This window comes from Carcharhinus amblyrhynchos, chromosome 26 (assembly GCF_965287045.1).
Source record: "Carcharhinus amblyrhynchos chromosome 26, sCarAmb.v2.hapA, whole genome shotgun sequence".
In the NCBI taxonomy this organism is placed as follows: Eukaryota; Metazoa; Chordata; class Chondrichthyes; order Carcharhiniformes; family Carcharhinidae; genus Carcharhinus; species Carcharhinus amblyrhynchos.
The window spans coordinates 11,465,866-11,493,627 of record NC_137349.1 but is presented as its reverse complement, the minus strand read 5'-3'; the positions used below and the strand labels follow the sequence as shown (position 1 = coordinate 11,493,627).

At 45.2% G+C, this 27,762-nt stretch overlaps 1 protein-coding gene across 3 annotated transcripts; it reads left to right on the top strand.

Annotated features, from left to right (window-relative positions):
- Window positions 1–16,753: 16,753 nt before the first annotated feature.
- On the top strand, window positions 16,754–23,433 carry c26h6orf120 (chromosome 26 C6orf120 homolog). 3 transcript variants are annotated; one of them, XM_080212952.1, is made up of 2 exons: window positions 16,754–16,850; window positions 21,863–23,433. In XM_080212952.1, the coding sequence occupies exon 2, from the start codon at window positions 21,909–21,911 to the stop codon at window positions 22,455–22,457; it is 549 nt and encodes a 182-aa protein (XP_080069078.1). In that variant the 5' UTR covers window positions 16,754–16,850; window positions 21,863–21,908; the 3' UTR covers window positions 22,458–23,433. The 3 variants fall into 3 exon arrangements, with proteins under 3 accessions (XP_080069078.1, XP_080069080.1, XP_080069079.1); XM_080212954.1 differs by lacking the exon at window positions 16,754–16,850 and adding an exon at window positions 18,383–18,404; XM_080212953.1 differs by lacking the exon at window positions 16,754–16,850 and adding an exon at window positions 18,910–19,160.
- Window positions 23,434–27,762: the final 4,329 nt, after the last annotated feature.

Below are 27,762 nucleotides of genomic sequence, written 5' to 3'. Positions count from 1 at the left end.
TAACATGTATGGGTCCTTCCAAAGCTTTTCCTTTTCTTTGTGAAGTTCAGTTGCTTCATCTTTCACTTTCTTATAATTCAAAAATCTCTTCTGAATTTCTTCTGTTGTTCTTCAATTCTGCTATTCAAGTCAGTCTTAATTTCTTCATGTTACTGAAGAGTTATGTGCTCCTTTTGCATTTGATCTTCAAGGACAATCAGCTGCTCTTTCAACTGTTTATTTTCCTGCTGCAGTCTTGCCAACTCGTGCTGTACTTCAGCGCATTGCTTTGTCATTACTGATAGTTCCAGTGTTGCTTTTTCAGAGGTAGAGCTCAACATACTCTTGAGTTCCTCGTTTTTATCCAGGGTTATACATTGATTCTTCTTTGACTACCTTTTCTGCTTACTATTGCGCTTAGATATATTTCTGAATGAGTTCTTCCAATTCAGCTTTGAAATGAACGTTTTTCTGTGGAATAGCTAACTTGTGTTTTTACAGGTTTTGTTTGAGATATCTTTCTTTCATTCATAGCCAGCCGCTTGCTGAGCACTGCCACCTGCTGTTGCAGTTTCTGTAATATGTCAGCTTTTTCAAAAAACTCTTTTTTATTCCTATCATCTGCTTATCTGCCTCTTCTGTCTCCTGTACTAAACTCATTGGCTTATGCAGTTCATATGCACTGACATGGTCTTTAACCATCATGCATTTTAGTTGACTATTGTCTCTCTTGCATGGATAGCCACCATTTATCTCTTAAGGTTAACAATGGATTTTGACCAGAGACATAGAAACCGATTGTTAACCTGAAACTGTTCATCAATGGGCACAACATGATCTAAGCACCTTTGATCTTTGGACTATTTTAATGTTACATTCCTGGACTCCCAGGATAATCTGCTGTTAACATCCATCCTGCTAATATTAAAGCAGGACTCCAGGCTGACAGCAAAGCCTGCTCCTTGAAGCCTGGATCTCTGGAAGATTCCTGTCTCCCTTGAACTGGAGTTTCCTGTCTCCCTTGTACTTGGATCTCCTGTCTCTCTCACTCTGGGATCTCCAGTCTCTCTTGTTCTGGGACCTCTTGTCTACCTCAGTCTATAGTCTCTTGTATCCCCCAACACGTGACCTCCTCACCCCTTTGGTGCTTTATTGATGGTGTTCAAAACCCTCTTTTTAAGATCTGTGCCCCCCACAACAGGGAGTTTAAAATATCAAACCTTACCATGTGCAATTGAGGATCCATTTATACCTTGTTCTAGAATTACTTCATCTGTAAATATACCAAGCAAGTGTGAAAACATATTAGTTCATAATCTTTCTGGAGTCTTGCTTAATCCTGATGTACTGCTGTATCTAAAGGTTTTCTTCTCCAAAACATCCAATTTTCAGTCTGGTTTGGCCCTTGTCTTAGCCTAGGTTGGTCTGGTTGTTTTATTTTACTATCCATGGACATTTTTAGAACAATTGAGTACTTTACTTTGTTTTCTTCACTCTGCTTTTCCTGCCTTTTGTTGAGTTTGACAAAGTTATTATTTAGTCATACATTCAAACCTGGACATCACAACTACACACACACACACACACACACACACACACAAACACACACACACGCACATACACACACACACACACATACACACACACACATACGCGTGCACACACACACACACACACACACACACACACACACACAAAAAGGAGATAGGAAAGAAAATAGTTTTATAATTGTAAATATCTTGAAAACAAAAAAAAACTAAAGAAATTGAGTCCAGAAAATCAGAATCCAGCGAGGATCCCTTGATGTAGGAGTTAAGGTTCAGCCAGATTCCGCTAGTTAAAAGCTAGAGTTGCTAAATTCCTTCAAAGTTGGTGATGATGCAACAAGATCAAATTGGTATACAGAGACTTGGTCCACTCTACAGGCGATAGCAGGAATCTTCCACAGACCCAGGCTTAAAGGGGGTTTAGGCAGACTTTGTTGTCAGGGAATCCTGCTTTAATGTTAGCAGGATGGATGTTACCAGCAGATTGTCCTGGGAGCCCAGGAATGTAACATTAAAACAGCCCAAAGATCAAAGGAGCTTAGATCATGTTGTGCCCAGTGATGAACTGTTTCAGGTTAACAATCAGTTTCTATGTCTCTGGTCAAAATCCATTGTTAACCTTAGGAGATAGATGGTAGCTATTTGTGCCTCTACAGGAATAGTGACTTTTGATGTCTCTCTCTCTTTATAAGTCAAGGCTGGGAGAGAAAGAAAGTCTGCTGCTCCCTTGTTACATTGCTTGTAATGGGTCCACACAATGATAGGTGTGGGATTCCACACAGGTGAGGTCTGAGCTTTGCCTGTAATCACTAGTGGATGTTCTGGAACTGTAGTCAACTTGCAAATCATATGACCTGTAGGTAGACATGTTTTTGGCCCAGCAAAGCCCATTTTTAAATAAGCAGAAAGTGAGGTTTATTTACACAGTTTAAGACCGCATTCTTTTCTCATGGCCATGACATCCCTCTTGGCCTTGCCCGGCCTGCTCACCCTGTCCTCCCCGGCCCTGGTGAACCCTCACTCCTCCCGGTCCTGATGAAGCCTCAACCATCTCCTGGCCCCAGTGAAGCCTCATTGCTCAATCCCGGAGAGCCCTCACTGCTGGTCCTGGATGTTATCTCACTCTCCCAGCACCTACTCCAGGTTCAGTCCACCCAGCCTTGTGACTAACCTCGGCAACTCCACACAGCTCCACCACCCAAAAGCCAACAGTCTGAAACTAGGAAAAGAAAAAAGACAACCTAAAATATAAAAGGAAACTTTTAAAAACTTAAAGGAAAAAACTAAAGAGCTAAAAATAAAGCATGGAGCAAAAGCTAAGTTGCTGCACTATTTTAGACAGTGCTTGGTGTGTAGGAGTAATAACAGTTTGGAACTTCTGCAAATAGCGTTGATGTCAGGTCAGTTGTTAATTTGGAATCTAAGATTGATTGGTGTTGACTGAAGTTATTTAGGGATATGAAGTGAAGGTGGGTCTATGGAGGTTAGGCTGCAGATTAGCCATGGTCTTGTTGAGTGGTGGAAGAGCCTCAAGGTCCTATAGCTTCCTTCTTCTATGATATTTCTACAGCTGAGCTCCTCCTCACAAGAACAGAAGTTTTATTTAGAAACACATCAGAGTTACAGTAAGGAAACAAAACTTTCAGCCCAACTACGCACATTTCCTCACTCTTTTATTTATTCATGGGATCTGAGCATCGCCGATTAAGCCAGAGTTTATTGCCATCCCTGACTGCCCTGAACTGAATGCTTTGGCAAGACTTTTCAGAAGGCACTTACACAACTACACTGCTGTGGATCTAGAGTCACATAGGTAGGGTTTCCTTCCCTAAAGAACATTAGTGAATCAGATAGGTTTTTACAAGAATTGGCAATGGTTTCATGGTCATCATACAGTCATAGAGATTTACAGCATGGAAACAGGCCCTTCAGCCCAACTTGTCCATGCTGCCCAGTTTTTACCATTAAGCCAGTCCCAATTGCCCATGTTTGGCCCATATCCCTCATTCCAATCTTACCCATGTAACTGTCTAAATGCTTTTTAAAAGACAAAGTTGTTCCCGCCTCTACTACTGCCTCTGGCAGCTGATTTCAAACATCAGCACCCTCTGTGTGAAAAAAAATGCTTCTCTGGACCCTTTTATACCTCTCTCCTCTCACTTTAAACCTATTGGCTCTAGCTTTGGACTCCCCTACATCTGGGAAAAGATGTTGACTACCTAACTGATCTATGCCCCTCATTATTTTATAGAACTTTATAAGATTACTTTTAAGCCTGCTATGCCCCAAAGAAAAAGCTCCCAATCTATCCAGCCTCTATAACTCAAACAATCATGTCCCAGTAGCATTCTAGTAAATCTTTTCTGCACTGTTTCTAGTTTAATAATATTTTTTCTGTAATAGAATGTCCAGAGCTATACACAGTATTCCAAGTGTGGCCTCATCAATATCTTGTACAACTTCAACAAGACATTCCAACTCCTGTATTTAATGCTCTAACCAATAAAGCCATGCATGCTGAATACCTTCTTCACCACCCTGTCCACCTATGACTCAATTTTCAAGGACAGATGAACCTGTACACCTAGATCTCTTTGTTCTAAAACTCTCCCCAACACCCTACCATTGACTGAGTAAGTCCAGCCCTGGTTCAATCTACCAAAATGCATCCCCTCACATTTATCTGATTTAAACTCCATCTGCCAATCATCAGCTCACTGGCCCAATTGCTCAAGATTTCACTACATTCCTAGATAACCTTCTTCACTGTCCACTATGCCATCATTCCTGGTGTCATCTGCAAACTTCCTAACCATGTTCCCTAAATTCTCATCCAAATCAATACAGATGACCAATAACAGTGGACCCAGCACCAATCCCTGAGGCATACCACTGGTCACAGGCCTCCAGTTTGAAAAACAACCTTCTACAATCACCCTCTGTCTACTGTCATCAAGGCAATTTTGTGTCCAATTGGCTAACTCACCCTGGATTTAACCTTATGCAATAATCTACCATGCGGCACCTTGTCAAATGCCTTGCTAAAGTCCATGTAGACTGCATTACCCTCAGCTACCCTTCAAAAAACTCAATTAAATACATAAGACATGATTTTCCACTCATAAATCCATGCTGGCTGTCCCTAATCAGTACTTGCATCTCTAAATGTTGTACATCCTGTCTCTCAGAGTACCTACTAACAACTTACCCACTATAGACATTACGCTCTGTCATTCCCAGGCTTTTTCCTACAGCCCTTCTTAAACAAAGGCACAGCATTTGCCACCCTCCAATCTTCAGGCATCTTACCTGTGGCTGTCAATGATTTAAATATCTCCACTAGGGGACCTGCAATTCCCCCACCCAGAACATCATCATTAGACTTTTAATTCCAGATTTTTATTGAATTCAAATTTCACCATCTGCCATGGTGGGATTCGAACCCAGATCCCCAGAGCATTACCCTGGGTGTCTGGATTACTAGTCCAGTGAAAATACCACTACTCCACTGACTTTCCTGTTATTCATCTGAGCAGTCTAATCCTGAATATTGACATAGCTTCTGCCTCAATCACTCAGCCTGGAAGGGCAATCCTTGCAATCTCTGTTAAAGAGGCTTCTTCACCCCATAAAGTCCTTTGGGACTGCCTGGGTTTGTGAAAGGTGCTAAGAGAATGCAAGTGGACTTATTTTCATTTTTTGCATTGAGGATAGCTGATAAATTAATGAAATATTGCTCCATGGAATGTAAAAACAATCTGCTCCATGGCTAATGGGACAGTGTCGTGGGATTTCTGTTCTGTAAAGGAGACAGAAACGAATTATTAAAGATTTATGTCTGTAAAGGAAGGGAATAGGTCAGTGACCTCCCAGCTGGCCAGTCGCAGGAGAGACAGAGACTCAAGTCAATAGGTATGTAGATTGGAGGGGACGCTGATTTCTGTCAGAAAAGAAAACAGACAGGATCACAACTGGAAAAGAGATATTCGCGAGTGTGCAGACACATTCCTGTCAGTTATCAGACTAGTTGTGAGGGAATGACAGACGGAAGCTCATTCTATGCGTTGGAGAACTTGGCCTACGTTGCCAAGCAATAAAGTAGGAAGCAGAGAAAAACTTGCACTTATAAAGCACCAGATGCATAGAAACAGGCCATTCAGCCCAACAGGTCAATGCCGGAGTCTATATTTCGCAAAACGCCATTGACAAGACACCTTCTTTGTTGTAACGTAAACGTAAATGTTAAAGTTTATTTGTTAGTCACTAGTAAGGCTTACTTTAACACTGTAGTGAAGTTACTGTGAAATTCCCCTACTTGCCACACTCTGTTTTTGGTCAGTACATCTAACCAGCATGTCTTTCAGACTGTGGGAAGAAATGGGAGCACCCAGTGGAAACCTACGCAGGCATGGGGAGAACATGCAACCTCCACACAGACAGTGACCCAAGCAGGGAATCAAACCCAGGTCCCTGGAGCTGTGAGGCAGCAGTGCTAACCACTGTGCCAACATGCCACCTCTCAGCCAGGTCACCTGCCATTAAGGTGTAATGATGTTAACGAGGTGCATGAGATGTACTTATCAGAATATGAGCTCTCTGATTGAGGCAGTTAATGCTGTCTAATCTGGGAGCCCTTCAGAGGTATGTAAGGTGGATGTCAGGGTGTATACTCTGTACCTGTCTGAGTATTACTAACACTTATAAATAAATCTGGATTTGGTGAAGGGTTACTGGCTTTGTGGGAGTTATTAAAGAAGTCTTAACAAGGTCAGTGTCTTTTGCTATTGTGACCAGGTCGTTAGCAAATGCCCACGTGTCCTCTCAGCTAAAAACTGCTGACTGGTATTAGTGTTAGAGCTTTGCTTGAATGACGACTGAGTGTAAGTACAGCATGAAAGTTAATTTGAGCCTGTTATTCATATCCAATAATGTACTTCCTCTTGTAAAATGAGTGTGGTTAGATCTGCTTCCTCCATCCACTGCTGCCATTTTACTTCAAACAGATTTTTACTGCCACCATAATTATAAAGATGTGGAGGATGAACTTAATGAACTCAGTCTATTCACACCCTCAGATTGAGTCCTTGTTTCTGAACATGATTTAAACACCAATTAGAATGCGGCAGGTCTCAAAATTCAACAGTTCTGACAAGATTTCACCTTCTCCACAGGCTGTGCTTTGGTTCTCCTCAAAGGTTTGTGAGGCTTAGGGGCTTTCATTCAGTTGGATCATGCAACATCTGCGGAAAGTATTCTGTGGCTGAGTACTGTGCACCAGTATGGACCAGAGGTATTTACACTCAACTTGTTAAAGTCTAAATAAGCCTAAGTAAAGCAGGGTGAATCACTGAAATCCTCAAGTCAAGCCCAGTATCTTGACTGCTTAATGTTTCCCGAAATGTTTGCCGTGATGCCACAATTCTGTAGATCGAGGGGAATAAATGTCTGCCCATCCACCAGGATCTCAGCAATTTTCCTCAGCACTGCTTGAAGTTCAGTAAGAAGTCTCACAACACCAGGTTAAAGTCCAATAGGCAACGCTCCGAAAGTTTGTGATTCCAAACAAACCACATTATCTGCTTGAAGTTGCGCAGGTCTTTGTGGCTCCAACGCTTAACCTTTGGCTCTGCACCTTCAACCCTGACAAATCTTCGAAAGTTGAATATGAGTAACTCTCAAGCATCTTGTGGAGGTCCCAACATGGAAGATCCCTGAGCTCGATCTTCAATGAAGTTCATTAGTAACCTTGCAGCACCATGACAGAAATGGATACTTAAAGTTTATCCATCAGTCACAAGTAAGGCATACATTAACACTGCAATGAAGTTACTGTGAAATTCCCCCAGTTGCTACACTCCAGCACCTGTTCGAGTCAATGCACCTAACCAGCAAGTTTTTGGAACAGTGGGAGGAAGCCGGAGCACCCGGAGGAAACTCACATAGACACAGGAAGAATGTGCAAACTCCACACAGACAGTGACCCAAACTAGGACTGAACCCGGGTCCCTGGTGCTGTGAGGCAGCAGTGCTAACCACTGCGCCACCGTGCCGCCCCTACTTGACACACAACTGGAAAATTAAATTTTTCCAGTGTATGACTAGTCACCCAAGACTGACTCATGGAACATTTAATAAGTCAATGTGTGATTTACAAATATGAAGGCTGGATCGCAATGATGTTCCGCACTACACCTGATACATTATCTGGCTGAACCACGTGTAAGTAAATCTATTGCTGTTACGCTACATCTAACATCAGCCATGAGAAACAGAGCAAGAAAGCAAGAGAAAGGTTATCCCTTAAGTAGATTCCACAGATGATCAAGGGCATGACTGGCCGAGACTGTGCGTGATCATTCTCTCCAATACCCACCCTCACCAACCTTTTAAAGACCTCGGTTGTGTCCTTAGGGAATTTTGTGAAATGTTTTCTTGCATGTGGAGTGATTGGTAACACGACAAGTATTTAAATCTGAATGCCCACATGTGTCACCTCTCAAATTATAGCTAATACTTAATGACACGTTTGCTGTAGTTCAGTGGCTGTTTGTCTCTTTCTGGAAGCCTCCGCCATGAGCTCATTATCTGACTCCCCATCTGGATCCCGTTTAAGCAAAGGTTACGTAAGATTCTCTTCTTAGCTCTCCCAGGTGATGTCTGCTGTTCCTTGCAGCCCGACGGTACAAACTCCTGCTGAAAGAATGCAATATAAAATAGAAACTAAACACCTCGTGAGCTTGCCAGAGACCACAAGAACATCAGCAAGTTCCTATTTTGCTCAGTTAGCTCTTTCTGTCTGATTCAGAGCTGCCAAGATTTCAGCTCAAGTAAACCTAAACATTAGACTGAAATAAAAACAAAAACTGCCGAAAATACTCAACAGGTTAGGCAGCATATGTGAAGAGTGAAAGAAACAGAGTTAATAATTCAGGTCAACGGTCTGCTTTCATTCCAAATATTCGTCAATTACTGTAAAATCTCTCATTGTTTGATACACCTGCCATCTATTTCCTTCCTCTATCCTCTCAATTTCTCTCTTTTTGTCCTGTAACTGCAGATAAGTGGGTAGTGCTCTCATCTCTGAGATACCATTGAACTGTCCAGTTGTGGGTTCAAGTCCCATTCAAGAGATTTGACCCCATAATCAAGATTGATGAGAATCCATGAGGATGAGAAAAATATCAGCCAGGATTGAATGGCAGAGCAGACTTGATGGGCTGAGTGGCCTAATTCTTATGTCTAATGGTTGATATTTCCAATGCAGAAGGAATGCCACATTTTTGATAGAGCTGCTGTCTTTCGGACAGCAATGTTGAATCTAGGCTCTGTCCACCCTCTCAGATGTGGTGAAAGGCTTGGGAAATAGCAGAGGAGCTCTCTCTGGTGTCCTGGCCAGTGTTCAATGGCTGGTGCAAACACAATGGGCCAAATGGTCTCCTTTTGCACTGTAACAATTCAGTGATTTATCCTTCACTAAATAGAATCGTAGAATCCCTATAGTGCAGAAGGAGGTCATTCAGCCCATCGAGTCTGCACTGACCACAATCCCACCCTGGCCCTATCCCCATAATCCCACATATTTACCCTGCTAATTCCCTGACACTAAGGGACAATTCAGCATGGCCAATCAACCTAACCCATACATCTTTGGAGTGTGAGAGAAAGCTGAAGCACCCAGGGGAAACCTACGCAGACACGGGGAGAACATGTAAACTCCACACAGACAGTGACCCAAGGCTGGAATTGTACCCATGTTCTCCCCCTGTCTGCGTGGATTTCCAGGTGCTCCAGCTTTCTCCCACACTCCAAAGATGTGTGGGTTAGGTTGATTGGCCATGCTAAATTGTCCCTTAATGTCAGGGGATTAGTAGGGTAAATACGTGGGGTTATGGGGATGGGGCCAACATGGCAGCAGTGCTAACCACTGTGCCACCTGCCGCCCGTAGAATTCCTACAGTGCAGAAGGAGGTCATTCGGCCCATCGAATCTACATCGACCACAATCCCAGCCTGGTCCTATTCCCATAGCCTGCTAATCCCCTGACACTAAGGGACAATTTAACATGGCCAATCAACTTAATCCACACATCTTTAAACTGTGGGAGGAAACCAAGGAAACCCACACAGACATGGAGAGAACATGTAAACCCCACACAGAAAGTGACCCAAGGTCGGAATTGAACCCATGTTCCAGGCTCTGTGAGGCAGCAATGCTAACCACTGTGCCGCTGCTCTGGTCATTATCACATGCTAATTGCAGGACCTTGCTGTGCACAAATTTGCTGTTGCATTTGCTGCAAAAATGACTATAATTGTTATGCAGTTAAGCATTGTTTTAATGAGTCTGCAGTCACGAATAGACTAAACCAAATTAGAATGTCAGGTTTTCTTCCCTAACGAGAATTAATGAACTACTTGTGTTTTTACAACACTCCAATGTCATTCGCAGAAATTTTTAAAATTAATTCAGATTCTCAAAGTTCCATAATATGATTTTACTGTGCATGACTATGAGTGTAGGTCTCTGGTAATCCAGTAATATAACCACTGTACTACCAAAAGCCGATGGAGAAAGCTGATATCTGAAAGTGGGTCAAGCTGTGATGAAGGAAAAACCTGCAGTGCCTTCGTAAGATCTTTTAACTCCAATGTCCAAACAGCAGAGTCCTCTCTACCAAAGTGCTAATCACGCAAAACATCATTAGGACGGCACGGTGGCACAGTGGTTAGCACTGCTGCCTCATAGCGCCAAGGGCCTGGGTTTGATTCCCGGCTTGGATAATTGTTTTGTAAAGTCTGCATGGGTTTCCTTCTGCTGCTCTGGTTTCCTCCCACAGTCCGAAAGACATTCTGGTTAGGTGCATTTGCCATGCTAAATTCTCCATCAGTGTATCCAAACAGGCACCCAGAGGGTTTTCACAGTAACTTCATTGCAGTGTTAATGTAAGTGTTAATGTGACACTGATAAAGAAACTTAAAAACATTCATATGCCTGATATCAGATCCTGAAACATTTGTGCTACTCGGAACACAGTCACGGCAGGAGAATTCCAGGAGAATCACAGAGCTTTGGGAACCTCCTCACAGCATCCCTGAATAGACTGAACAGCCCCTCAAACCCATGGGAGTCCCTGGCTTGTGACCCACCACAATGGAGAAGGCTCAGTTGGGAAAAGGCCAAACACATCAAGAAATTTTGTTGGGAATATGGGGAGGTGAAGTTGAAGTGTTGGACGGAGTGCGCAAACTTCCAAACCATCCATCTGCCCACGCCTCAAGCACCACCTGCCCCACAGGTGGCAGACTCCGCAGGTCACACATTGGACTTATCGGCCATTTCAGAACACATCAAACTGGAATGGAAGCAAGTCATCCTCGATCCTTAGGGACTGCTCAGGAAGAAGAGTATCTCAGAGTGGAATGGCCCATTGTTGAATGTGTACATTAAATTGCACGTGCCAGTTTCAAATTCAACTCCAAGAGGTACATTATGTATAAAACAAAGGGTCCACTGGTGTCCAGAAGTGTTTCGATATGGGCACCATGCTTTCATCACATACCTGTCTATGCAATCAAAAGCAAAATGGTGCAAGAAATCTAGAATAAATGGTGGAATTACTCAGCAACCGCTCTGTAATGAGGAACATTAATTAATGTTTCAGATTAGTAGGGTAAATACGTGGGGTTGTGGGGATGGGGCCAAGGTGGCAGCAGTGCTAACCACTGTGCCACTGTGCCACCCATAAAATTCCTACGGTGCAGAAGGAGGTCATTCAGCCCATCGAATCTGCATCGACCACAATCCCAGCCTGGTCCTATTCCCATAGCCTGCTAATCCCCTGACACTAAGGGACAATTTAGCATGGCCAATCAACTTAACCCACACATCTTTAAACTGTGGGAGGAAACCAAGGAAACCCACACAGACATGGAGAGAACATATAAACCCCTTTGTTTTATACATAATGTACCTTTTGGAGTTGAATTTGAAACTGGCACGTGCAATTTAATGTACACATTCAACAATGGGCCATTCCACTCTGAGATACTCTTCTTCCTGAGCAGTCCCTAAGGATCGAGGATGACTTGCTTCCATTCCAGTTTGATGTGTTCTGAAATGGCCGATAAGTCCAATGTGTGACCTGCAGAGTCCGCCACCTGTGGGGCAGGTGGTGCTTGAGGCGTGGGCAGATGGATGGTTTGGAAGTTTGCGCACTCCGTCCAACACTTCAACTTCACCTCCACGTATTCCCAACAAAATTTCTTGATGTGTTTGGCCTTTTCCCAACTGAGCCTTCTCCATTGTGGTGGGTCACAAGCCAGGGACTCCCATGGGTTTGAGAGGCTGTTCAGTCTCTTCAGGGATGCTGTGAGGAGGTTCCCAAAGCTCTGTGATTCTCCTGGAATTCTCCTGCCGCAACTGTGCTCCGAGTAGCACAAATGTTTCAGGATCTGATATCAGGCATATGAATGTTTTTAAGTTTCTTTATCAGTGTCACAAGTAGGCTTACATTAACACTGCAATGAAGTTACTGTGAAAACCCTCTGGGTGCCTGTTTGGATACCCTGATGGAGAATTTAGCATGGCAAATGCACCTAACCAGAATGTCTTTCGGACTGTGGGAGGAAACCAGAGCAGCAGAAGGAAACCCATGCAGACTTTACAAAACAACTATCCAAGCCGGGAATCAAACCCAGGCCCTTGGCGCTATGAGGCAGCAGTGCTAACCACTGTGCCACCGTGCCGTCCTAATGATGTTTTGCGTGATTAGCACTTTGGTAGAGAGGACTCTGCTGTTTGGACATAGGAGTTAAAAGATCTTACGAAGGCACTGCAGGTTTTTCCTTTATCACAGCTTGACCCACTTTCAGATATCAGCTTTCTCCATCGGCTTTTCAGAAGGCGTTTGATAAGGTGCCTCTCAAGAGGTTATTACAGAAGGTCAGGGGGCATGGAGTTGGGGATAGGGTGTTAGCGTGGATAGAGGATTGGCTGTCAAATAGGAGGCAGAGAGTGGGAGTCAATGGGCGCTATTCGGATTGGCGGTTGGTGACTAGTGGAGTGCCCCAGGGGTCAGTGCTGGGGCTTCAGCTATTTACCATTTATATAGATGATTTGGAGGAGGGAACCGAGTGTATGGTGTTGAAATTTGCTGATGACACCAAGATTGGTGGAACGGCAAATTGTGTGGAGAGTCTGCAGAAGGATCTAGATAGGCTGGGCGAATGGGCCAGGAACTGGCAAATGGAATTTAATGTTGGCAAGTGCAAGGTGGTCCACTTTGGTCAGAATAATGGTAGGAAGGACTATTACTTACATGGCGAAAAACTGCAGCATGCGACGGTGCAGAGGGACCTCGGGGTCCTTGTGCATGAGTCGCAAAAACCCAGCCTACAGGTGCAGCAGGTGGTCAGGAAGGCAAATGGGATGCTGCCCTTCATAGCGAGGGGGATTGAATATAAAAGTAGGGAGGTCTTGCTGCAGCTGTATAGGGCACTGGTGAGGCCTTAGCTGGAGTACTGTGTGCAGTTTTGGTCGCCGCACTTATGCAAAGATATTTTGGCCTTGGAGGGAGTGCAGAGGAGGTTTACTAGGCTGGTACCAGAGTTGAGGGGGTTGAACTATGAGGAGAGGCTGAATAAACTAGGCTTGTACTCGTTAGAGTTTAGAAGAATGAGGAGCGATCTCATTGAGACGTATAAGATTACGAATGGGATGGATAGGATAGAGGTGGAGAGGCTCTTCCCGCTCAGAAAGGACAGTAGGACTAGAGGGCACAGCCTCAGGATAAAGGGGGGGGCGGTTTAGAACGGAGTTGAGGAGTAACTTCTTCACTCAAAGGGTGGTGAATCTCTGGAATTCTCTGCCCGTGGAAGTGGTGGAAGCTGCCTCACTAAATATATTTAAGACGCGTGTTGATAGGTTTTTGGTAGGCAAGGGGATTAAGGGTTATGGGGAGAGGGCGGGAATGTGGAACTGAGACACGACAGATCAGCCATGATCTTATTGAATGGCGGGGCAGGCTCGAGGGGCTAGATGGCCTACTCCTGCTCCTATTTCCTATGTTCTCATGTTCTTAGATCAATAACCTTTTGTCAGGGCAGTTATGATGAAAGTTCATCATGCTTCTCTCCGCTACCGGACCCATTGAATATTTCCAGCATTTTTTGTGTCATTCCATTTTGTCCATTAACTGTTTTATTAAGGGCAGCTGTTTGTCTGAGTGTCCAGGGCTCAAAGCATAAAGCAATGACGACTCTATCTTCCCCTGTTTCTCAGTGTTAGTGGCTGTGAATTCCCCAGTTCCCACATGTATCTTCCAGTCAGAACCACCCTCGATTGGTCTCATCTGACTCTTCCTCACTTTCCTGGCATTTCCTGGACCATAAACAATGATTGACTGCTGATAATTGATTCACACGAATGTGTGTGTGTGCGTGTTTGTGCTTTCAGTTCCAACATATGTAACCGGTCCTGGGGAAAAACAACAAAATCATGCTCTAATTAGAGAGCTGTAGTTAAACTGAAGAACAATGTTGACAATAATTTACTGACCTTTCTTTGGCCCCTTAAAAAGAAATACCTGCATTTCCATAGCACCTTTCACAAAATCAGGGTGGTGAAAGCCAATAGTTGTCTTAATTCTTTCACGGGACGTGGGCACCACTATCTCTGCCAGCAATTTTGTTGCCCATCCTTAATTGTCTTTGAGAAGGTGGTGGGTGACCTGCCTTCTTGAACCGCTGCAGTCCCTATGGCGTAGGTACACCCACAGTGCTGTCTGGGAGTTTGACCCAGCGACAGTGAAGAAACACTGATGTATTTCCAAGTCAGAACGGTGAGTGACTTGGAGAGAAACTTGGTGGTAGTGTCCCCTGATGTCTGCCGCCCTTGTCCTTCTCAGTAGCTGAGGTCGTGGGTTAGAAAGGTGCAGTTGAAGGAGCCTCGGTGTATTTTTACACATAATCACTAAGGTTGGAAACAGAGCAGCCAATTTTCACAAAGTAAGATCCCACAAGCAGCAATATGGTAGTGACCAGAGAGACTATTGTAAATTATAGTTATAATTATCAAATTATAGATTTGATTTATTATCGTCACATGTATAGAATACAGTGAAAAGTATTGTTTCTTGAGCACTATACAAAACATACTGTTCATAGAGAAGGAAAAGAGAGAATGCAGAATGTAGTGTTACAGTCATAGCTAGGGAGTAGAGAAAGATGAACTTGATACAAGGTAGGTCCATCAAAAGACTGAAGGCAGCAGCAAAGAGTTCTTGAGTCGGTTATGGAATAGAATCATAGAATCTCTATAGTGCAGAAGGAGGCCATTCGGCCCATCGAGCCTGCACCGACAAAATTCCCATCCAGGCCCTAACCCCATAACCCCATGTATTGTGTCCTCAGACTTTTGTATCTTTTTCCCCGACGGAAGAATGTCCGGGGTGTGTGAGATCCTTGATTATGCAGGCTGCTTTTCTGAAGCAGCAGGAAATGTAGACAGTGTCAATGGATGGGAGGCTGATTTGTGTGATGGACTGAGCTACGTTCACAACCCTTTGTAGTTTCCTGCAGAGCAGGAGCTATACCAAACTGTGATATGACCAGAAAGAGTGCTTTCTATGGTGCAACTGTAAAAGTTGTAGTCATAGTGGACATGCCAAATTTCCTTAGTCTTCTGAGAAAGAAGAAGTGTTGTAGAAGTCTACAAGATTAGTAGACATCTGCGAGATTATGAGGGGCATGGACAAAGTGGATAGTCAGAAGCTTTCGCCCAGGGTGGAAGAGTTAATTACCACAGGGCATCGATTTAAGGTGCGAGGGGCAAGGTTTAAAAGAGATGTACAAGTCAAGTTTTTTACACCGAGGGTGGTGGGTGTCTGGAAACCGCTGCCAGGGGAGATAGTGGAAGCAGATACGATAAGGAGCATCTTCACAAATACATGAATAGGATGGGAATAGAGGAATATGGTCCCTGGAAGAGTAGGGCAGTCAGGCAGCATGGTCGCTGCAGCCTTGGAGGGCTGAAGGGCCTGTTCCTGTTCTGTAATTTTCTTTGTTCTTTGGTGGGCTTTCTTAACTATAGAGTCAGCATGAAGGGACCAGGACAGGATGATAAATATTCACCCAAAACTCTGGGAGAACATGGACAAGTTGGGCCGAAGGGCCTGTCTCCATGCTGTAACCTCTGCTCTCTATCAACACAGAGTCTTGGGATACTTTCAGTCCATTTGGCAGGGTAGATGGGACATTATAGAAAACAGCATCTCAGAGTGCTGCACTCCCTCAGTGCTGGCACTGGGAGGGTCAGCCTGCAGGACTGAACCTACACATCCTGGACTGGGAGCGAGGCGGGGCTCTTTCGGGTCCTGGACTGGGAGCAGGGTGATCTATCGCTTCCCGGATTGTGACTGAGGGGGCTCCGGGCTGGAGCTGACCCGCGGGCCGGGCACTGGGGCACCCGGGGCAGGGGGGAGGGGAGGCAGGGGGGAGGGGAGGGTGGGAGGGGGTGGGGGGGGAGGGGAGGGAGGGATTAAAAAAGGGGTGCAGGGGGAGATGGGGGGCAGGGGGAGAGGGAGGAAAGGGGGAAGCGGGTGGAGGGGAAAGGGGGAAGCGGGTGGAGGGGAAAGGGGGAAGCGGGTGGAGGGGGAAGGGGAGAGGAGTGGAGGAGAGAAGGGTAGAGGAGAGGGAGGGGAGAGGCGGGAGAGGGAGGGGAGAGGCGGGAGAGGAGGAGAGAGGGGGACGGGGTGGGCGAGAGAGGAGGGGGAGAGAGGGGGACAGAAGGGGGAGGGGTGGGGGCAGGGACAGAGGGAGGGGGGAGGGGTGGGGGCAGGGGCAGAGGGAGGGGGAGGGGTGGGGGCAGGGGCAGAGGGAGGGGGGAGGGGTGGGGACAGGGGCAGAGGGAGGAGGAGGGGAGAGGGGAAGGGGCAGAGGGAGGGGAGAGGGGTGGGGGCAGGGGCAGAGGGAGGGGGGAGGGGTGGGGGCAGGGGCAGAGGGAGGGAGGGGGGAGGGGTGGGGGCAGGGGCAGAGGGAGGAGGAGGGGAGAGGGAAGGGGTGGCGGGGAGGAAGGAACGGGGCGTGGGGGCGAGGGTGAGTGGACACGGGCGGGGGGGTGGGGGGGGTGCAGGGTCTCATTCTTCCTCAGACACAGCGCCTGCAGTGCGGATCGCGGGCCGCGGGGGGCGCTGCCGCTGGGAGGTGACGGGAGTTGCGGGCGGCGCCGCTCTTGGCCGCGCCGCCGCCTCCTTGTGGCGGGGCCCTGGAGCCGGGCGGCCGGGTGGAGCCGGGTGTCGGGTATCGGGCAGTGGGCCTGGAGCGGACGGTAAGGCGGAGCGGGCTCCCCTCCCCCGGCAGTAAAGATTGACTGGCCCCCACCCCGCCCCACCTCTCCTGGCCCAGACACCAGGTTTTCACTCTGCCCCCTCCTCCCCGCCCCCCCCCACCACCGGGCTCATTTTAAACAGTGAATAACCTTCTGGAAAGAGGATCAGGATGAGGCCATTCAGCCCCTCGAGCCCGTCCCTCTCGGGTGATCAGATTCTGGCTGAGCAGAACAAAGAGCAAAGAAAAGTACAGCACAGAAACAGTCCAGTCGGCCCTTTAAGTTCATGCTGATCATCATCCCCTAACTGAACTAAAATAAAATCCCCTGCCCTTAGTCAGTCAGTATCCCCCAGTTCATGTACCCATCCAGATGCCTCTTAAATGTTGCTGATGTACCTGCTTCCACCCCCTCCTCTGGCAGTGCGTCCCAGGCACCCATCACTCTCTGCATGAAAAACACCCCCCCCAAATCTCCCTTAAACTTTCCCCTTCCATCTTGAACCTGCGCCCTCTTGTTATTGACCATCCACTCTGCTAAAAAGCCTCTGACTATCCACCCGGTCTCTGACTCTTGTCATTTTGTAGACCTCTATCAGCTTTCCCCTCAGCTTCCGGCCTGCTTGTGGTTTCAGCTTCACTCTCCTGTCTGTCCTCTCACAGTAAGAAGACTGACAACACCAGGTTTAAGTCCAACCAATTTATTGGATAGTAAACTCACAAGCTTTCGGGGTTTGCCCTTCGTCAGGTGAATGGAGAGTTCTGGCCTCAGACAGAGCATATAACAGCATAGACAGTTTACAGATTACTGATTGGAATGTGAGTCTTTACGACTAACCTGCTATCCAAGTCTTAAAGATGCCGACAATGTGAGTGGAAAGAGCATTATGCACAGGTTAAAGAGATGTGTATTGTCTCCAGACAGTACAGTAAGTGAGGTTTTGCAAACCCAGGCAAGTCATGGGGGTTACAGATAGTGACCAAGATTCATGTCGCACTATCTGTAACCCCATGACTTGCCTGGGTTTGCAATACCTCACTTACTGTACTGTCTGGAGACAATACACATCTCTTTAACCTGTGCATAATGCTCTTTCCACTCACGTTGTCGGCATCTTTAAGACTGGAAAAGCAGGTTAGTCGTAAAGACTCGCATTCTAATCAGTAATCTGTAAACTGTCTATGCTGTTATATGCTCTGTCTGAGGCCAGAACTCTCCATTCACCTGACAAAGGGCAAACCCCGAAAGCTTGTGAGTTTACTATCAAATAAATTGGTTGGACTTAAACCTGATGTTGTCAGACTTCTTACTGTGTTTACCCCAGTCCAGTGCCGGCATCTCCACATCATGTCCCCTCACAGTCCATCCTTGTCAATCAAAAATCAACCTCAAATATTTTCAGTGACCCAGAGAATTGCATCGAGCAACAACCATCTGTGAAGGAAAAAAAATCCTCATTTCCATCTTAAATGGTTTATATTTTCACAGGATGTGAACATCACTGGCTACATCAGCATTTATTGCCCATCCCTAATTGCCTCTTGAGAAGTGCTGGTGAGCTGCCTTCTTGAACCGGCTGCAGTTGGTGTGTTGTAGGTACACCCACAGTGCTGTTAGGGGGAGAGTTTCAGGATTCTGACCCAGCGACAGTGAAGGAACGGCCAATATGGGGAGGTGATGGCCAAGTGGTATTATCACTAGACTGTTAATCTAGAAACTCAGCTAATGTTCTGGGGACCCAGGTTTGATTCCTGCCATGGCGGTTGTTGGAATTTGAATTCAATAAAAAATACCTGGAATTTAAAATCTGCCAATGACCATGAAACCATCATTGATTATCGGAAAAACCCATCTGGTTCACTAATGTCCTTTAGGGAAGGAAATCTGTCATTCTTATCTGGTCTGGCCTACATATGATTCCAGAGCCACAGCAATATGCATGACTCTCAACTACCCTCAGGCAACTAGGGATGGGCAATAAATGCTGGTCAGCCAACGACACCCATGCCCCATGAATGAATTAAAAAATATATATTTCCAGGTCAGAATGGTGAGTGACTTGGAGGGGAGCTTGCAGGTGATGGTATTCCTATACACCTGCTACCCTTGTCCTTCTAGGTGGTCAAGGGTTTAGAAGGTGCTGCTGAAGGAGCCTTGCTGAGTTGCTACAGTACATCTTGTAGCTGGTACACATGGCTGCCACTGTGCGTTGGTGGCAGAGTGCGTGAATGTTTAAGGTAGTGGATGGGGACTGCTTTATCCAGGATGATGTTGAGCTTCTTGAATATTGTTGGAGCTGCACTCATCCAGGCAAGTGGAGAATATTCCATTACATTTCTGACAATCTTGTAAGTTGTAACAAGCTTTGGGAGTCAGGAAATAAGTTGTTGTTTGCAGAATTCTCAGACTCTGCCCTGCTTTTGTAGAAACAGTATTTATATGGCTTGCCCAGTTCAGTTTCTGGTCAATAGAACGCCCAAGATGTTGACAGTAGACCAAAACCATAGAAATGTTATAGCACAGAAAGATGGCCATTCGGCCCATCATGCTCATGCCAACCTGAGGACACCCAGGAGCCCTTTCTTATCCCACTTTCCGGCCCATAGCCCTGTAGCTTGCAGCAGGGGATTTTGCTGTGGTAATATCATTAAATGTCAAGGAGTTGGATTATCTTTTGTTGAGCATGGCCATTGCCTGGCACTGTTCCATGCCATCTATCAACCCTAGCCTGGATATTGTCCCAAATCTTGCTGCATTTGTACATGGACTGCTTTAGTATCTGAGGAGTCGTGAATGGTGCTAAATATTGTGCAGACATCAGGGACCATCCTCACCTCTGACCGTTTGATGGAGGGAACGTAATTTATGAAACCTCTAATTTTAGTACTGTGGTCTCTACTTCAAGGGTAAAGTTATTATTGAATCTGCTTCCACCACCTTGTCAGATAGCTGATTCTAGATCACAACAACTCACCGTGTAACTACAGTTCTCATCTCCTCCCTCCGGCTATCTTCCTAGTTAAATCTGTGTCCTCTGCCATAGAAACCATTTTTCCTTATTTACTTAGATAAATCCCCATGTGATTTTTGAAGGCTTCTATTAATTCTCTCGTTAACTATCTCTTTTCTAAGGAGAGCAATCCCAGCTTCTCCAGTCTCTCCACAAAACTGAAGCCCTTCATCCCAGGGACAATTCTAGTAAATCTCTACAACTTCTCCAAGAACCTGCCATTAGTCCTGGAGTATGATGCCCAGAAGCAACTTGAGAAAGGACATACTGGCACTGGTGGGGTGTAGAGAAGATTCACTAGGTTGATTCCAGAGTTGAGAGGGTTGGCTTATGAGGAGAGACTGAGTAGACTGAGGCTATACTCATTGGAATTCAGAAGAATGAGGGGAGATCTTATAGAAACATACAAGATTGTGAAGGGAATAGATAAGATAGAAGCCGGGAAGTTGTTTCCACTGGCAGGTGAAACTAGAACTAGGGGCATAGCCTCAAAATAAGGGGAAGCAGATTTAGGACTGAGTTGAGGAAGAACTTCTTCACACAAAGGATTGTGAATCTGGAATTCCCTGCCCAGTGAAGCAGTTGAGGCTACCTCATTAAATGTTTTTAAGGCAAGGATAGATATATTTTTGAACAGTAAAGGAATTAAGGGTTATAGGGAGCGGGTGGGTAAGTGGAGCTGAGTCCACAAAAAGGTCAGCCATGATCTTATTGAATGGCGGAGCAGGCTCAAGGGGCCAGATGGCCTATTCCTGCTCCTATTTCTTATTATGTTCTAAGCAATCCCCAAGCCACTGTTGTATAAATGCTCAGCGTATCTTCCTTTTATTCCCTATTCTTTGATTAATCAAGCCAAGGGTCCATATGTGTTTTTTTTAAACTGACTTCACAACACTTCGCGTATTTAGAGCCCCAGTCTCACTGTTAATGTTCCCTTGTTAAAATTATACCACTTAGTTTATATTGCTTCTCCTCATTCTATTAGAATGAGTCACTTCACATTTGTTTGTGTAAAATTTTGTATGCAATGTGTCAGCTCATTTTATCAGTTTCCCTATTGTCTGAAGTCTGTTACTGTCCTCCTCATTGTTTATTACATGTTCAGTATCTTAGAGATCACAGAGGTTTAAGCATGGAAACAGACCCTTCGGACCAACTTGTTCGTGCCGCTCAGTTTTTACCACTAAGCTAGACCCAATTGTCGGCATTCGGTCCATATCACTCTATACCCATCTTACCCATGCAATTGTTTGAATGCTTTTTAAAAGACAAAATTGTACCTACATCTGGCAGCTCGTTCTAGACACTCACCACCCTCTGGACCCTTTTATACTCTCACCTTAAACCTATGTCCTCTAGTTTTAGACTCCCCTACCTTTGGGAAAAGATGTTGACTATCTATCTTATTTATGCCCTCATTATTTTATAGCCCTCTATAAGATCACCCCTCAGCCTCCTACATTCCACTCTATCCAGCCTCTCCTTATAACTCAAACCATCAGGTCCCGGTAGCATCCTAGTAAATCTTTTCTGTACTCTTTCTAGTTTAATAATATCCTTTCTATAATAGGGTGACCAGAACTGTACGGAGTATGTGGCCTTACCAATGTCTTGTACATCTTTTGCTGACTTTGAAATTGTCTCTTTTATACAAATGTCCAGATCATTGACATATATCAAAAAGAGTTTTGTCCTGATACTGACCCCTTGGGAAAACCACTGTACATCTGCCTCCAGTCTGAAAAAGATTTGGTCACCACTACCCTCTCCTTTCTGTCACTTCACAAATGCTATATCTATGCTGTCACTAACCCTTAAATCCCATGAGTTTCAGTTTTGCTAAGAATTCATGGATGGCCGTTTCTGTCTGTGTGAGGAAATTTTGGAAAGGAAGAGAAGGCAAGTTCCCTCATCACAAACACCATTCTGTCCCTCTCTCCCACCACTGATAAATTAGCTGAAGGTAAGGCGTTAATGTCAGCTTCTCCTATTGTTTCCACAGATGCTGTGCAGATGACACAGATTGCGTTGCCTTTTCTGGCTGAGTCATGGCCTGGCTGTGGAGGGTGTTTCCGATGGTGTTCGTGTCGCAGCTGACGCTGGCCATGGCAGGTGGATCCTCTGCCAATGAGCCAGTCCCAGATGACTGGATCCTTCTCTACGTGTACCAAGGCCAGATTATGCCTGGAAACTACACGTACATGTATTTTGACGATAGTGGTCGGCTGGTGTTGCGGATGGACAGTACCCGGGGTGATGCTGACCTGTACGTCTCTGATTCCATCCAGAAGCCCAGCTTTGATGACTACGATCTGCAGTCGACCACTTGTGGCAGGGACTGGGTGGCAGTGCCCGCCAGGTTCCGCCGACCGGTGGCTGTCGCTGTCTATGGTCACCCCTCGCACCTGGAAACCGAATACGAAATGAGGGTTTATCTGGACCAGGGGGTGATAGAGGACCCCTTTGCTGAACTCTCCTCCCCGACCGATGAGGCCACTGGCGACAGGACCCCGGGGAAGGTAGTACAAGAGGAGAAGTCGGTGATGTGGACCATAATGATTGGGATTCTCAAGCTGGTGCTGGAGATCCTGTTTTGATGAGATCTCGTCACATGGTGGTAGTCCAGAAGTGTGGGCACGAGTGTGTACAATTGGACAGCTATCTGAGCTGCAATGCATTCGATGCTTTTCCGATATTAGCTGCCTGATTCCTTTTGGAGCTTGGCTGAGTTTATTATTTCCTTGACTTCAACAGTCAACGGCTCAAGTTTAATTTTGATGAGATGGTGGCTGCTTTTTTCTTTCTCTCGGGTGTGGGATACTCCTGAACTATGTGAAATATAACACACCATGTTACTACCAGGTGGGGCACCAGCACTTAAGCTGTTGCAGGGTACCCAATATCCTATCTCTATTGCATCTACTTCCTGCAATATCCCTCTCCTGTCTATACCACTTCTATTCCCAGGATAATGCCTTTCCAATGCCCTGCTAATTTGTTTTTTATTATGTGGTCACTTTAAATTGTTTTGGGAAACCACACAAGAGCTGTGTCAATATGTATGCAGCAACTTCAGAGCTACTGCATACCCAAAAGGGAGCATTACTCCTCTCAGAATTATACCATTTACTGGGATCCCCCCAGCTTCCCCCCATCTGTACCATTCCCATTTTCTGAGATAACTGATCTATACCCTGTCTATTTCCCGGGGTAAACCCTCCCTCTATTTGTACCGCATCCATTTAGACTTTGGTAGAGGGAGACATAATTTTTTACACAAGGGCAGTAGCAAGGTTTGTATGGAGGAGACACTGCGTTCTATTCAGAGATTTTGCAAAGTGATTCTAACACCACATGACCCAACTTACAACAATCTTAAATGCAGTCAGTAAACTGGAAATAGAAATCTTAAAGAATCTGTACAAAATCTATGGGAATTATCCCTTGCTGATTAGCTTTGCCTGAGGCTTTTTCTTATTTTTAGAGGTCAAAACCTTGGAGAAAATAAATGGTGATAGACATTCTCTTTGAGAACGAGAGTCAATAAACACAATGATTGCATTGACCCTTCAACAGGATACCTTGTTTCTTAATCTCCAGCATTCAACCAGGGCCAGTTCAGAGCACTCCTACAAGTAAAGACTTGCTGTTCAAGGTGTAGTTGCTAATACATTGAGTCAGTGACCTGGGGCTAGTGGGGTGGGAGGGTTAAAAGTGAGAGGAGTCACGCAAGACCTCAACTACTGAGTGCTGTCCAGCAACCATCTCGGATAAAAAAGGAACTTTCATTTTTGTAGCACCTTGCACATTCCTATAATATCTCAAAAGCACATTGCAAATAAGGAAGTACTTGTGAAGTGAAGCTACTGTGATGTAGCTGGGTCCTCTCAGATGAATGTCCTGCTCTTCCTTGTAGCTACACCCACCTGGAGATCTGCTGTCACAGTATGTCATACTTCTCTGACTTACACGATCCTCACAGATCCACCGTAGCTCAGCTGCAACCACTTTGTGATGTGCATCATCCAACTACACTTAGTTTGACCTCTCTTCCCGCTGCCCTGATGAATGAATAACCAGTTAATCTGTTTTGATGATATTGGTCGAGGGAAGAATGTTATCCTGGCCAACTCTCCTGCTCTTCAAGTAATGCCATGGAAATTCAAGAGGACCTCAGTTTAGCATCTTATCTGAAAGATGGTGCTCCTGACAGTGCTATGCGCCCTCAGTACTGTATGGGAGTGGCAGTCCCAATTGAGTACTCAGGTCTATGGAGTGGGGCTGGTTCAGAGATGAGAGTGCTACCCACTGAACCAAACTAGGCGAGAGAGGGATGTGGCTACCTCTCACACTCTAACCAGAGATGTAGATTGACAAATTGGGACTAGGTCTCTGAGATAACAGATCCTTTGGATGTAACTCAGTGCTTCAAAAACAGCTTCTTTTACATAGTCGGACATTCTAAGGCACTTCAGAGGAATTTTAACAAACAAAATTTAACATATAAGATTTTAGGACAGATGATCAAAAGGACCTTAAACGGGGGGAGAGGAAGGAAAATAATTGGAGCGGGTAAAGAACTTCCTAGAGCTCAGCACAGTTAGGTTCTTGTGCCTGAACACAAATTAAAGACTACTTCACCAGTCGTGACTCAATCTGAATTGAATTTAGATTTCCGAAAACACAATCTGCAGCCAAATTGTTTGCAAAGCCGTGTTTTTGGAAACCTGTGGAATGCGAAGATCACTCTTCATTGTGTTGAAGTTGTGGAATTTGAAGAACGCCATTACCCAATTGGCTTACAACTAGTTGTTTCGACGGTAAGGTATTTAAGGATGAATAAAGGCCCAGTGTTCTTTGGCATGCAGTGTTCCGTGCTCTGGACCAGACAGCAGGTCTGCTTTTGTCATTAACTGTGTTAACCTTGATGAATCAAAGATGAGGAATTGACTTGTTGCTGACCTCTTTCACCACAAGTCTCCCGAGCATCTTCCCTTCAAAAGAACAACCTGTCCTATTTTTATTCCTGTGAAGACAATATATCACGTACTGGAAATGCTTGATATTTAATATGTGTTTTTCATGGGTGGGAGGGAGGATAAAAGGAAATAATCAGTTCACCGCCTGTAGGCAACTTCATTTACCAACAACATTGTGATTTTGTGTGATAAAGGTTGATATTTTCAGGAATAGCTATCTGACTCGGTGGGTAATTGCACTGCTACATTAATAGCAAGACCTCCAGGTCCATTCCTTAGCCTGTCCAGAAATAGCTGACCTCAGCTATGAGCCTTTGGACTCTGTGATCCAGAGCTGTGCGGGAGCAGAATAGGGTGTGTAAAGATTATAGAGTTCCTGGAAGAAAGCAACTCGAACACAAGAATAGGAGCAGGAGTAGAACATATAGCCCTCGAGACCGTTCAACATAGCTAACCTGCTGCTTCAAAGCCATTCCCTAAACACAGATTCCATCCCTCTCATTGGCAAGAATCTGAGATTAAGCCACTTTGCAACCTCTTGGCACATTTGACACTGAGATGATCAGCTGGTATTAGTGCCATCACTAAGACTGCCTATTTCCAACTCACTTGACATCGCCCCTGTCTTAGCCAAACTGTAACCCATCTGTGTATGTTACCTCTAGACTCAACCATTCTAACACAGTCATGGCTGGTCTCTCACATGCTATTTCTTGTAAGCTTGTAATCACCTGAAATTGCTGCCCCTGAACTACCTCAGTAAGTCATGTTTTCCTCATCATCCTGTACCTATTGCCTTACATTGGCTCCCATTCAAACATTGTCTTGGTTTCAGAACCTCATCCTTGTTTTCAATTCCTGCAGTAGCCTTGCCTCTCTCTATCATCTTTAATCTCCTCCAACCTCGAGATATCTCCTAATTCTGGTCTCCTGTGCATTTTCAGTTATGATTTCTCCACCATTATATTTAAAGTTACAAGTAAGGCTTACATTAACATTGCAACAAAGTTACTGTGAAAGTCTTCTAGTCGCCACACTCCGATGCCTATTAGGGTCTGTGCACCTAACCGGCACTTCTTTCAGACTTTGGGAGAAAACTGGAGCACCTGGAGGAAACCCATGCAGACACGGGGAGAATGTGCAAATTCCACACAAATAGTGACTCAAGCCAGGAATTGAACCCAGGTCCCTGGCACTGTGACATAGCAGTGCTAACCACTGTGCCACCGTGCCACCCATTAGTGGCCCTGCCTTTAATTATTTAAGACCTAAGGTCTAGAAGACCTTCCCTGTACCTCTTTGCCTCTCAATCTCGGTGGCCTCCGTTAAGATTCTTAAAACCTACCTCTTTGACCAAGATTTTGGTCACCTGACCTACCTTAGGACGTTTCATTATGTTAAAGGCACTATGTCAATGTAAGCTGTTCAATTCCACTTCCCCAATGGTTAAAGGCAAACAAATGTAGCTTGGCCTTACTTCATCCAGCAATCACTCTACCTGTAGAAACAATAAAACTGTTTCCCTATAAGATCCCTTTATCAAAGATTCAGCACCCTCTATCCCAGGTTGCTGGAGGAAATGATGGAGGGGAGAGAGAGTAGAATAATGAGCTTATGTCAATTGTGCATGTTCCTACTTGGAAGAGAAGGGTAAGAGGAGACACTCTTTAATTCCATTATGTGGAATTGTTGGTTATTATCAAGGGCAATTAGGGATGGGCAACAATGCTAACCTTGCCAGCTGTCCTCACATCCCAGGAATGATGGTATTAATCAAATAAATTGGTAGTAATACACACTTTGAAGGGAACTTTATGATTCTGGGGTAATATCCTGTTCTGAAGTGGAGGCTGCTTAATTGTGTGATTGGGGTCACCACCAGTGTTTTGAACAAAGTGAATAAATTAATATGCAATCTCAAAAAACCTACAAAAATTGCTTACATTAAATTTTTTTAATTGAGCCAAGCAAATTGAGTGGGTCCCAGCAGTAATAAGAGGCAGTCGATTCCCTCTAGTTCAGAGAGCATTTGCAGACATTTCTGGGTGGAAGGTGATTTAAATGATCTTTTAAACTTTTTTATCTATTTGTTTTGTGCACATTTCTTCATTCTTGTGGTTAATCTGAAAGTGTCCCAAATACACTATTCTGGATCTGGTATAGAACATCACTGATAGTAAAACAATGTGCTGACAAGATCAAAGATGGATAAAGATGTGTGCTTGGGTTTCTTAATGAACCAGTGGACAGCACTGTCTCTCCTTTGAGTCAGGAAGTTTTAGGTTTCAGCTTCTTCAGGGGGGAGCATGTAATCTAGGCTGACAGTTCAGTGCTGCAGTGTGAGCTGTGGTCTTTTGGATGAGATGAGATTCTAGAAGGTAGAGGGTGTGAGGGGGGAGGGTCTAAGCTTGCAAGGGCGGGAGGAGGTTACAGACTTTGAGGTGAGGTTATAATGAAAGTTAAACACAAGGCTTGAGAATTTTAAATTTGCAATGTTGTGGAAAGGGGGGTGCGGTTTAGAACAGAGTTGAGGAGGAACTTCTTCACTCAAAGGGTGGTGAATTTCTGGAATTCTCTGCCCGTTGAAGTGGTGGAGGCTGCCTCGCTAAATATTTTTAAGACGCGGGTTGATGGGTTTTTGATGAGAGAGGGGATTAAGGGTTATGGGGAGAGGGCGGGAATGTGGAACTGAGCCACGACAGATCAGCCATGATCTTATTGAATGGCGGGGCAGGCTCGAAGGGCTAGTTGGCCTACTCCTGCTCCTATTTCTTATGTTCTTATGAATGAGGAGGAGCCAGTGTAGCTTAGTGAGGACAGGGCTGATGGGTGAGTGGCACTTGTGAGTTACTTGCAATCTGGGCAGAGATTTGAGTGAGCTGTTGGTTTATGGACGCGGGAAGTCAAGGAAGAGAGCCTGAAG

Excerpts from the sequence above, each read along its gene's own strand:
- c26h6orf120 (XM_080212952.1), top strand. The coding sequence starts at position 21,909 with ATGGCCTGGCTGTGGAGGGTGTTTCCGATGGTGTTCGTGTCGCAGCTG.